This window comes from Caenorhabditis briggsae (genome assembly GCF_000004555.2).
Source record: "Caenorhabditis briggsae complete genome, chrX, whole genome shotgun sequence".
NCBI lineage: Eukaryota > Metazoa > Nematoda > Chromadorea > Rhabditida > Rhabditidae > Caenorhabditis > Caenorhabditis briggsae.
The window spans coordinates 11,982,498-11,995,460 of record NC_013491.2 but is presented as its reverse complement, the minus strand read 5'-3'; the positions used below and the strand labels follow the sequence as shown (position 1 = coordinate 11,995,460).

The 12,963-nt window shown below is 38.0% G+C and overlaps 2 protein-coding genes across 2 annotated transcripts; one reads left to right on the top strand and one right to left on the bottom strand.

The window, feature by feature from the left end:
- Positions 1-1,016: 1,016 nt before the first annotated feature.
- Positions 1,017-8,591, top strand: Cbr-ceh-60 (the record flags this gene model as incomplete). The annotated part of the gene is made up of 10 exons (XM_045239853.1): positions 1,017-1,084; positions 1,666-1,736; positions 1,950-2,023; positions 2,433-2,576; positions 2,848-2,922; positions 3,593-3,708; positions 6,413-6,548; positions 7,286-7,571; positions 8,355-8,425; positions 8,472-8,591. 10 exons carry the CDS (start codon positions 1,017-1,019, stop codon positions 8,589-8,591), a joined length of 1,161 nt encoding a protein of 386 aa, XP_045094374.1.
- A 900-nt stretch (positions 8,592-9,491) lies between these two features.
- Positions 9,492-12,430, bottom strand: Cbr-ets-4 (the record flags this gene model as incomplete). Its single annotated transcript, XM_045239852.1, has 10 exons — positions 9,492-9,559; positions 9,605-9,961; positions 10,010-10,111; positions 10,162-10,237; positions 10,343-10,428; positions 10,539-10,877; positions 11,463-11,586; positions 12,131-12,240; positions 12,288-12,358; positions 12,411-12,430. 10 exons carry the CDS (start codon positions 12,428-12,430, stop codon positions 9,492-9,494), a joined length of 1,353 nt encoding a protein of 450 aa, XP_045094373.1.
- Positions 12,431-12,963: the final 533 nt, after the last annotated feature.

The following is a 12,963-nucleotide window of genomic DNA, read 5'->3' as shown; positions in this document are numbered from 1 at the left end:
TTCCGTTGGATTTGCCCGCAGGGTGTGTGAGTAACATTATCTGATTTCAAATCTCTCCTGATCCTATCCGAATTCCAGTGCAATTTGGTGCAAAAACATAACTATCAAAATCCTACTTGTGTTGGGCAACAGGGAAAAAAATATTGCAAAGTATAGCAAGTGTGCTTGAGCAATTCTTTAAAATGTCAAATTCTCATTCTACTAACGAGAATGAGAAGAAAAAACTAATCTACCGTGATATTTACACTCGAGTAATTAGCATGGGAGTGAAGATCATTTATACAACTCGAATCAAAGTTCTGTCACTACAAAACTAGAGCTTTCAAAAACTTTTCTAATTCCCATTGGATGCGTGCATTCAGTGAAATACTGTAGTGTTCACATGCTTTACAACTGAACCTAATAAAACCAATAAATGAACAAGGTTTCCGAAATTGACACTTGCCATAATATTAAATCGCAACAATTTTGGAACCCGTTATCAGTAACGTGTAACATGCTCTAGAAGAACATAGAAACTCTCGCTCAATAACTCTTTCATGTTTTTTATCAGTAGTTTTTTGCGTGGCTTTTTGATTTTTTTGCTTGCTTTCCCTTCAAAAAACTTTAGATTTTCATTGCTTTCTCATGTTTCTTTTCGCTTTTTTAAATAGATGTCAATTTAAATACTATTTCCTTTTTTGTGCCTCAAGATTAGTGCTTAATTGACAGAAGTGTTTGCTAGAGAATAAGTGTCGGCCTCGGCTTATTGATGTATCACGTAATGAGTCAACACAATTGGATCTCAAAATATCAGATCGACAGGGGGGAGGTAGGCGAAAGGGTGACAGTAATCCAATAGAATTGTATTTGCACTACAAATATCGTTCTCTATCAAATAAACCTATTACTGGCTGGAGTACAGTAGCCTATATTTTGTTCCGTGTCTTTTTGCATTTTGCATTTTTAATCCTAACCAATTCGACACATCAAAATATTATTAAGGTTCCTACTACAACTCACTTGATCTTCTTATCATGGATGAGCTGATGAAGCAACTTCACAAAGCAGTTTCCACTGATAACGTCGACCGTAATACGATCGCGTGAGTTTGATCCGTCCAATTTGAAAAAGAAAAAAGTTTAGAAATTGAGATATATGACACACACGACACAAAATGTGTTTTATTTCAATACTAGGTGCTGTTTTGTTCAAAACTTGTTAGGATCTACATTTCCTGATCTAGATCATGTCTGGAAATAAATATAAACCTATGGTTTGTGATTTTTTTTTGGATTACGAAAGTCATAGAAAAGGAAATGGGTGGAAAAAAACTGTAACTCACGTTTCAAAGAATTTAGAAAAAATATTTAAATGAATACAAATTTGAATTTCATAAAATCTAGTCTTTTATACAGATTTACAAGTGGGCGTTCTAGTTCTTTTCCAGAAACAGGTCAGATCTGCTAGGAAAAATATCAAAATATCTGGGCGTTTGAACTACAATTCCCTATACAAGTAGTCTCACATTTAAATGATGTGGTGCGTGATTCACGGATTCTGAATCCAGGAAAAGTTTGCCTCCCTTAAGGCTACAAATCCATCCCACAGAGACCTTGTGGGAGTACAACTCAAAAAATTTGTTAATTTTGTTATTTAAATAATAATTTAGACACTGTTTTGCAGAAAAGGCGTGGAAATGAATCCGTACCGACGAACGCTTCACGAAGTATTACTCGAGAGGAAGGATCTTCTACGTAAGCGGAAAATATTAAAAATTAGAAACATAAGTTGCATGAAAGGTCGCAACCATATCCGGCGGTCTTTTACGGAATTAAAAACTAATGGCTAGGATATAGCTAGCTCATCGAGCGGAAATTCCGAAAGGATGCACTAAAAGATTATCTAGTTTCAACGACACATAAATTCAAATTTAAAAATGCGACGAATGCATCAAAAATTAATTTTAGTTGTAGGCTCCAGAATGAACATGGTGGTTATGTTCGATACAGAGGAACCGTCGACGGAGATTGAGGAAATCCTAGTGAGTGAGGAAAGAAACAAATTTATAAAAATGGAATACTAGAAACAACCAATTCAAAACAATTTAAATCATTCAAAATGGTTGGATGAGTCTGTGAAATCCGACTTTAATATTTACACCTGCTAAATGCTAATTCTAAACACGAGAAAATAAACTGTAGATTGTAGAATCTAGTTTTAGAAGATTTTAGACCACTTCCTTTTTATATACAAAATACTCTGATGAGCTCATTTTTTCTCTGCAAAATAGATGAGTAGTACTACTATGAGTAGTATTGTTAAAAGTTTACACATGGACTACGATGACTTTCAAAAGTCACAAACAATGTACTCTAGAGTTACTCACATAGCACTCTTAGTAATCAAAATAGACGTCATGAAGGAAATAGAATTTCTCGCGAATCTTACAGGCTCAATTTCAAAATCCGACGTTCCCGATCGAAGAAGTGAATACAGAAAAAGATGAAGAGTGGCAACCATTGGAGAAAAAATATTTGGATGGTGTAAATCAAATCAAGGAGGATATGCTTTTAAAACAAGGACAATTGGAAAAGGTATCAGAAAACTGTCCTTGAACGTTCTAGAGGGATCATTGGCATATGACAGCATTGAATGCCAAGTCGGATTTCCGGCACTCTCATCCTGAGAATCCAACAGACGTGACAGGATAGTACGCCTGTCAATGAATATGTCATCATGCTAGATCAAGTTTAATGAAATGCTGGATTGCTTTTCGGAAAGCTGGGATAGCCTTGCTTAAGGGACTTTGGTTATTAGAGCGGATTTCTCTTTGTCACTATTTTCAGAATGTTTATCATGTTTCAGGACATGGAGCAATCGTTGACCCACGGAGAGAAGGTGCTCAGAAGTCACCGCGATTTTCGGCCAGTTGATGAAAGAGTGAGTTCAGGAAAAAAGATCAGGCCGATCAGTCTGTAGCGAGGTGTTTTTGGGAAAATAATTGGGATTAGTAATCCAGAAGTGGAAAAGTCAGGTGCTGAAGAATGGGATAAAAACACAACACGAGTTTTGTTGTCTTGAATTTTATCCTTTCGAAAAGCTTAGCTCAATTGTTTGGCGCCAACCTACTGTAATCCTTATAAATACTCACGACGCGAGTTCCCAGTTCAACTGCTCGAACAATTATTTGTTTCAATTCCGTTGTGGATTTGATACAAAAACATCTACAAAAAATGGAAAAAAAACAAAATATCAAGAGTTTAGGATGATCAAAATGGCCAAAAAATCAAATGTTTGTTTCGGATTAAAACTACGTGAATGACATTACTTCCGCGCTTCAACAAAACGGCTCAACACAAAACACGATAAGCTAAGATGTTCTGAAAATATTTAACGAGCAAGAAACAAACATCGTATGAACGCAACGTCACGGTTGAACATTGCAAGTGAAATTCTTATTTACACGACAATCCGAGATTCCAGAGGTTTACTGCAAAATAATCAGACACAGTTTTCCCCATAAAGTAGGATTTGAGAAGCAAAAGGAAGAAATATATACGGATCAAGATATTGAAAGTTTTTGATCTGTATTAAAATTGTCTTCTTACAGGACTACTGTAACATCAGGCAAAGCATCAGTCGACATTTCGATCAGGCCAAAGTCAGTCTTCGTGGAGAAGCAGCGACAAAGATTCTGGTCCTCCGCAGGGATATCGAGCAACAAGGGTAAAGACATTATAAAAACAATAATATCAAGTCAGATTTTTTGAGTTGTTGCAATCATTGGGGTTTGTGAGAATAACAAACCATCACAAAGATGTCACACTTAGAGTTTTCGTATACAGAAGTTCCTAGCCACCTTTATACTTGCACTTTGGTCGCCATAATCTCGGTCCATAAGATGTCAAAGATGTCAAAAATCTTTTAATTGATAAGGCGTAGGGGATATTACTGTAGTCCAAAATCAAAGCACATTGAGAGCTACCTCTTCAATTTTTTCAGGCGCAAAAGCGTACTACCGTATTTTTTAGTCTTTTTAGACAATATTCATAGATTTTTTCCTATCTAACAGTCGAAATAAAAAACAAAGGTAAAAAAGGTAGATAGGCTCAAAGAAAACAGTAGTCGACAAGAGCGTGATAATTTTTATAAGAATCGAGATAATTAGGTCAAAATAAAAACTTGAGATAACATTCTATTTAAGAAAATACGGTAATTAATCAGTGTACTAAACAATCAGCAACTAACAGAACGTTTGTCATGTTAGCAAACATTCTGTATTCTGTCAGGCTATGTTTTTGAAAACTGGAATAAAAACCATACAAGTATTCAGTTGAGCATTGAAGATGCAGTAACGAATTAAGCAATGTTCCGGAGGCGATCAGAACAAAATTCACGACTAAATTTAAATTTCGTTCGCTTTATAATTGTTAATTTAAGAACTGAAAAAATTAGTTTCTGTTCATCTGAATACTTTCAGCCTACTTTTATTGTCATACCATACCAGACGCTACGTAGCTCGGCATTTGCCAAAATACTTCCAAAACATTCACTAGACAAACTATGACACAGTCCCAACATCAACCCGGGGGTCAGAAAAGAATAACAAGATGATATCTTCGGTCCTCTAGAGACATTCTCCGTGAAAACCTACATGAAATATAAGTTGGCAAGAATTCAGTAGCTTGAATAGGATTTTCAAGATTTTGAGTAGGAAGCACGAAAAAAAATGTTTTGAGACAGTGTTCCATTTTTACATTTGAGAAAAAGGCTGAGATCATGAACACCCACTTGTTGAGACTTTATTTAATTTAATTTAATTTGTTTATTGATCAGGTGTAATGAAATATTAGAGGGCAGGACATGAAAGACTCAGAAAAAATGCCCCTCATGAGGCCTATCTGAGTAGGGGAGGGGAAACGGGATAATTAAGATATTTGACACAGGAAAGATGTAACCGGTAGAAAAAGAAAAATAGGGAGCAAATATATCAATAACGGGTAATACTGGAAGGAATTAAGGATTCAAACTCGGAAGGTAGGAGAAATCGGGTAACTTGGGAAGTGATGGCGTTCCACAGGGGAACAATTGAAGAAAAATAGTCAGAGGAGTAGGGCTGAACAATAATGAAGTTCATAGGGCGACGAGGGGAGGAGGAGTATTTGACATGTGCATTTAGGTTAGGAAAGTAGGCGAAGCCATTTAAAAATTTATAGAGAAGAATTAATTGAGCTTTTAGCCTACGATGTCGAATGGAGAACATATTGAGGATAGAGAGACGATCAGAATAGGAACTGTACTGGATATTACAACGCTGGAAAATACACTTAGAGAAAAATCTTAAGGGAGATTCTAGTTTTAGAGCAAGGCGAGAAGAAGGCGGAGGGGAATAAACTACAGAACAATATTCAAGAATTGGGAGAACATAACATTTGAAAAGATGAATGTAGAATTCTGGAGATTTAGATCTAAATGACTTTAAGAGTTGTTTGAAACGGAGAAGAGCTAAAGATGTGATTTTGTTGATGTGAGCAGAGAATTTGAGAGAGGAATCAGTAATGAGTCCCAAGTCCCGGACGGAGGAGGAGGGAGTAAGTGTGACACCCGCAATATTGAGAGGATGGGAAGAATTATGGGAACCTAGGCGAAGAAGGGCAGTTTTAGAGTGGGCAAGAGGGAGATGGTTGGCGGTAGCCCAATTTACAACCATGTTGATACCAGTTTGAAGGGCAATTGGGTCATGAGAATACAATTTGATATCATCAGCAAAGGCGGCAGTGAAGAGAAGGGATTTGTTCAAGTTCTAAGAGCAGATCATTGATGAATATGAGAAATAGTAAGAGACTGATCCTCGAGGAACACCAGAGGGAATGACAGAGGAAGGGGGTCCAATAAAATCATAGATTTTGACAGAGAACGTTCGACCAGAGAGAAACGAGGAGAACCAAGCTACGTAAGATTTAGGGACTCCAAAGCTAGCAAGTTTCTGGATGAGAAGTTGATGATGTACCTGGTCGAAAGCTTTGCGGAAATCGAAAAAGACGACGTCTAGTGTATTGTATTTCAAAATAGTAGCTTTATAATTCGAAAAAGATTGAACTAGAGAGGTGGTGCAGGATCTGTTGGAGAGAACAGTAGAGGCTCGGAGTCCAGGCTCGAATGAAATTTCCTCTTGGCCGGAGGCGCCATGGCAGACATGGCGATGATGGCAAAAAGTTAGCGAATAATCGATACGGGACGGGTGCCGGGAAGGAGAGGGGGAGATCGAATTGCAAGAATGATTTCCATTCACGACAACTCAGACAGCGTTTCGAATCAGATTTCGGTTTGTACGATTATGAAAACAGCGAGCACGAACTCTAAGATAAAACTTTTTGCAAAACAATGATGGACAAAGATCTCGATAAACCTCACATTGAACTTTTTCCAGCCGGAAGAGACGCAATTTCGACAAGAACACAACGGATACTCTGCAGAACTGGTTCCACGAGCATCGCCAAAACCCGTATCCCACCGACCAGGAAAAAGCCGAATTAGCAAAACAATGTAATATCAAAATTTCGCAGGTAAGATCAAATGTATGATTAGTGATAGGTGTGTGATGTTCAAAATGTATCGAATCCGTTCGAAAACAATTCGTGAATCAGCACAAATTGCATTAAAAAGAGAGAAGAAAACTGACGTCGAAGTTTAAAAACGCGATGATGGGATAACCGAGGAAATACTATCCCGAGCCGATTAGGACTACAGAAAAAATAAAATCTTGTTAGGGTAGTGTAGCTGAAATCATCGTTTGACAAAAGTGGAGTTTGTGCACAACAATATTTTCTCCAATATGCGAACGTTGGGGATTTTTTCCAGACTTCATAAGATCATTAGAATCAGCAGCGACCTTTTCAAAGAAACATGATTTTTGATATGTGCAAGATTTGATATCACTTTTTGATAGGACACAATCCGATTTTTTGAATAACAGGACACAAAAATAGCATTCTTTTTTCTTCAGATGTAAATAAAATACACAACACCTCTTGATCCGTTCCTCATTCTCGATATCATCAAACTTTTCTAAACATCAGTGCGTCGGCGTTGATGTTGTTGACGAGACTGATTTGTAAATAACAATACATAGTTGACAACAGAAACTATGTGACCAGCATTAGCCAGAGATCTTTAAATACAGCCAGATCTGAATGAATGAAACACATATGTACTAATACGGGACTAGAGATGAACTTCTGAAGATTAACTTGATGTGTTGTTGTTTTTTTGTTTATACATATAATATGGATTAGTGTTGCAGGTGAACAATTGGTTTGGGAATCAACGGATCCGTTCGAAACAACAAGCTCTGAGATGTGAGGAAGAAGAGAAGAAGCGACTCGCTGCGGTTGCTGCTGAGGAGGCAAGACAAAAAGAACTGGAAGAACAGAATGCTGCTACAGAAGCAGCAATTGCTGCATCTACCAATTTAGTGAATCCGGGAATTCTGAATTTGCCATTGGTGAATCCTGCAATGCAAGCAATGATGATTCCTAGCGTTCAACCTACCGTAATCAATAATTCGAGTGGTGAGCTATTACTAACAGGTGTGTGCTCTTTTACTAACGAGATATCAAAAAAAAAATGTATTACTTCAATCGTTTCTATAACTTCACGTTGAAAAAGACGCGCTGAAGCATTTTTCGATTTTTTCGGTTTTTCGGACCTTTTTCATACATAACCTTTTTTCAGTTGATTTTCACTCATTTTGACCATTTTCAGGAGCCTGGAGCTTGGCTGTCTATTTTCCAACCACTTTGAATGATTTGAAGGGTGTAAAAGGACTTACATAGATTGAAAACTTGGCATTTACAGACTTTTTTGAGATTTCTCAGTTTTTTAGCTATTTGTCGATTTTTGAAAAAAAACCTGTTTTTTTCACGTTTTTGATTGAAAAATTGGGCCGAAAAGGAGGTGTCTTTCAGAAATTGGCAAATAGGTAAAAAATTAGGCATTTTGAAAATTCTGTGAATGCAACTTTCTCAACTCAATCTAGGTCTAGTTCACAACCCTACGAAATTTAAAAACTGAGCAAAAGCTTGACAGCCAAGCTCCTGACTTTTGATATTGGTCAAAATGAACGAAAATCAGCTAAAAAATACGTTTTTGCGTATCTCATTGACCATTACTGTAAATACTTTTTAACAAAATTTTTGAAATTTCAGCTTCTCTTCTTAAATACATTATTTTCACGATTTCTCATCTAACCTTCCTAACTAATTGTCATGCTCCAAAGTCGACCCTGTTCTTCGATTTCCAGCCATGTTTACCGTTATATTCCTAACCGCAAGCACAATTTGTGTCCATCATCAGAAAAAGTGACATTCCAGGGTTTCTTCAACAGCCAAACTATTTCACAGTCGGAGAGCAAATGCCAATTACTGATAATGCAAATGGACAGGTAGCTCTCCGAAAACGTATTGACGTAATAACCTATAGTTCTTTAGCAGTTCTACCCGACCGGATTCGAGACCTTTGGACTTGTTCAGCAAACTGTCGAGCAGCAAGCGCTTCTTCAGCCGCCGGTATCACAACCAACATTTCCAGCGATGAATTATTTGGGTTGACTTATTATGATATTGATAACAGTTTATATAATAATGCTAACATTTTTTACTTGTATGTCTGTTTTGAAATCTCATACCCTTAAATTGCTCTGGAAGACTTAATAATTCAAAAAAAAATATATATTCAATACGTTCATAATTTATACAATTTTTGATAAGATTATTGCACAATGAATCTTCAAAATGTTCAAAGGGCGGAAAACACGAAAACACTGGGACTATACATTGTTTTAATACAAACTCTTTGGGGGAGGATATATCTAGGCTATATATTAAAGTTAGGGTGGGGAGAAAAAGAGAGAATACGTGGAATGTGGACTTGATACGATAATAATAGAAATCTCGGAAAAATATCAAAATTTAGAAAAAATAAATACAGTTCAATTCAAGACAGTAAAACGCTTTTTCTTTTTGTTGTCACTGGTGAATAGATGATGAGCCGTTATTTTTGGTAAAGTATTCGGGAGAGAGAAGGGGTTTCGAGAGGACTGGATGGGGTGGGGACAAAGCCAAAGTACAACATTGCACGGTTTCGAACCGGTATACATTGCAAGAATAAATATAATAGCAAGTGAGACAATCATTCAGACATCTGAACTACGCGCTCGGACAGGAAATAATAGAATACAGTAATACTTTTGAAAATTCCCAAAATAAAAACAATTAAAGAACTTGGATTAAATATATTTTGACATTTGGGATTAATACAATCGAAAAACAAAGAGAGTGTTCTACAACGAACAGTACATGGAAGTATATCTTGTATCACAGATATCGGGAATTGGGACCACACTGGACCGGACAGAATGTACAACTGGGGATTAAGAGAGGAAACGCATGAACTTCACGCGCTGCGCAACAAACGAAATACACAGATAATAGGTCTGTCTAGTCGGATGACTACATGTTGTAAGGAGGTAGAAATTTGTAGACCAGACGTTGCTTCTTTTCTGGCTTTTGAATAATTCCTGAAAATCAATGATTTTATCCACGTTATAAAATCATTCAATTACCTTTCTTGTAGTACTGGCGAAGGCTTCTAGACAATTTATCGTAATTCATTTGTGAACGGTTTTTTCGTTGCCCCCAGTATCTAGCCAACAGAAGGGAAGATTCAATTTTAAACGTTCCCTCGTCTCTGTCGACCCATCGGACACAGTTGCTGTATTGCTTCGGTTGATCCAGAAGCTCGCGGATAAACTGCCACAAATGGACAGTTCCTTGGTGGCGAGTGTAGGCACGGTCATCATCGTCTCCCTCGCTTCCATTGCACATGGAGTCAAGTGGAGAGTTCATATAACCTGGATGGAAGAAGTTGGATAGTCCACAGTTTGGAGTATTCATGTGGATGTCCATATCATCGTCATTCACTGAAAAACTCCAATTAGTTAAAATGTTTAATCCCTTGTTCCACATACTGTCTTGACTGCTTCCATTGCTGCTTGTGTCGCTGTTGCTTGGCGACGGCAGGACAGTTCCTTGTTGGAAGAAGCCGCTCATCGACATGTTTGGATACCCACCTATAAATAATTCGTTTTTATCAATTCGCATTCCTTCCGGTCTGTCTTACCGTTTCCATTGAAGAATTGGTGAGCCGGGTTTTCGCCAGCTGCCATGGTATTTGTTTGATTGTTGGTGTTGGCCATCTAAAAATACGAGAAGGCTTTATGAAAAAAAAACGCAAAAACGCATTGAGCAAATATGCAGACACAAAGAGTTGCTCCCGGGCGGGAGGAGGACTATTAACATACCCAATTAGTTTTGGATTGCATGTTATTGTCGGCAGCGGTCATTCCAGAACTTTGCATTGTCGCTGGTGGATGATAAGATTCGAAGGCTGAAAAAGGAATTCTTAATACGGATTGACGTTTCGTAAAGTGATAAGGAAGGGCGTGATTTATGATTTCATCACGTTTTTTTCTTCTCTCCTCACGTAATCTGACGTACCGGTCTTCCACACTTGGAGCTGGGCGTGCAAGGTGTCTCCTCCCTCCGGCAAAAACATTTCAAAGTCTTTCTGACTCATTCCGAGCAGAACACGACCGGTGACAAAACAATTTCGGGGAGGTTGAAGAGTGAACTGTTGGCACATTTCGTTGATCCAACGAGCTCCGTGCTCTGGTGTCCAGAGATAGAAGTCAGTGGGAAGGCCAAGTTTGGCACACGTCGTGCTGATATCCTGGATGAGATGACGAAGAATCAAATCCCTGTAGATATCCATCTGTTGGGTGTCCAGACCGTTGTCTTGCGCAATCTCCGGGTTGACATTGAAATTGAGGATGTTTTCTGAAACTTTTTCTGGCTGATTGGTGTACTTTTTCATTCAGAGAAACAAGAGAAACAAAAAGCGGCGATGCATGTCGGTCATCCGCTAATGACCCGCACTGTTTAACCCTGACACATTTCCATATACACCTAGTATCGTTCGTTCTCTCTTCACTTTTTCTTTTTTCATAACACTTGTCATTTCAGTAAGTGTCATTTCTTAATCCTCTCCGTCGATTGCTTACAGTATAAAAAGTGACCCCGATTAGAACTTTTTTTATTCGCAGACACAACAAACATTGAAAACTTTCACTGGTCAATCCAAGCGTGCCGTCAGATTGGGAAAAGCTGACCTGTGCCTAACTACCCTAATCGAGACAAAAACGTGTTTTCTAAAAGTATGCCCGCCCCGGCGCAATGAGATGTTTTCCAATGAGGAAAAGCATTTGGGATCAAAAAGGAGGAAGTCGCAGGTCGTATTGAGGAAAACAACGAAACCGAAATTATGATTGACATCAATGTTGGTCGTAAATTTGAATGCGAATAATTTATTATGTGACTAATGGAAAATCCATGTATTCTAGATTCCATCTACAGTAAGCCCACCTTCAATCTCATTTTTTACAAATGAGGTGCCATCAGCGTCCTTTGCAAATCTTCGGTTGTATTCAAGAGGTGGAACTGGAACGTGACACATATCCATCGGATGTTGCTTGTTTACGTTGTTTACCTGAAATTTACCTTATTGTACATTGTGTTCTTGTCTCTAATGTTGCAAAAAAAGTCACTCAAAAAAGTCTTATCATCTATTAACCCATTGACGTAAATGGCGCAACACGTGCTTTACCGTAAATGGAAAAAGAAAAAGAAAAATAATTAGAATTAAGAAATAATTTAGAAATGGAAAAGAGCCGACGACAAGTAAAAAAATATGGAAATTCTTTCAAAATAATTTTGTAGACTGCTTTTTGGAGCAATACCCATACTGACCATTTGCACCGACACTGAAAATTTATCGAAAAACAATAACAAGTACTATGAATCAGTGGGAGGACGACAAAAAAATGACGTGTCTTTTTTTGAAAACCTTTCTCAAATACTATTTCCTAATTTCAATTTCTTCCAACTACCACCTTTCAATCAAATCGTTTTTCTCCCATTTTTTTTCTTAGAGCACCCATAAAATAATTAACGGCAACACCACACCCAAAAAAGGCAAGAAAAAACACAAACCTGGTCGATGCCAAAAAGATCATCATCAAATGGAAACTCGCTTTCACAAAAGGAGTACTAGCAGTAGATTCGGTTCCCGAGTGGGGCTCCGGGCTCAGAGAATTCCATCGGTGACCAACTGAGCCAGCTCCGTTCATTGGTGAAGAAGAATCTGAAAATGTACTGTGTGCATTTGGTATGATATCTTCATAAACTCACAACTTCCGTACTTGTATTCAAAGTTGTGAACGGAAATCCAAACTGGTTCAAACCATGAAATTGGGTCTCGCCTGGAATAATTTTATTTTTTGTCATTTGCAGTTCTAAGTTGGTGTACGGTACATACAGTAAGCAGCAGCCATGTTGATGTTAGTTATTGATAGGATGATGTTAGTACAACTGGAGGAGAGAACAAGTCAAGTAGACCTGTTTATGCACTCGAGTAATAACGAATAAAGTGGCACTGCTAATCAGTCAACTCTCTATTTTTTATCACCCAACCCCCTTTTCACCAACCCCTTTTTCGGCTCAGAACGGTTATCAGCAAAAGGGCGATATTTGGCGCGCGCCCGCTTGAAGGTTGACAGCGTTTCACACTCTTAATCACCGACGATTGGTCAGTGTCATGTGAAATTTGAGAGCAAGTGAGAGGTTTTCCAGAAAAATAAGCCGCTTGGTGATAAGTAACGAAATGAAAGCTTAAAATTGATGGCGCCGTGAAATAAGAGAAACAGAGAGAGAGAGAGTGACTGAGCTGGACTGTGTGCCTGTGTCGGCACGCAGAAAAGAATAGGTGTCGATTGCGTCAAACAAGGGGCAAGTGAAGCGATTTTTATCAGTGAATCATATTGCACACCGATTCAAATTGAATTGAAAACTGATCTAATTGCCAAAA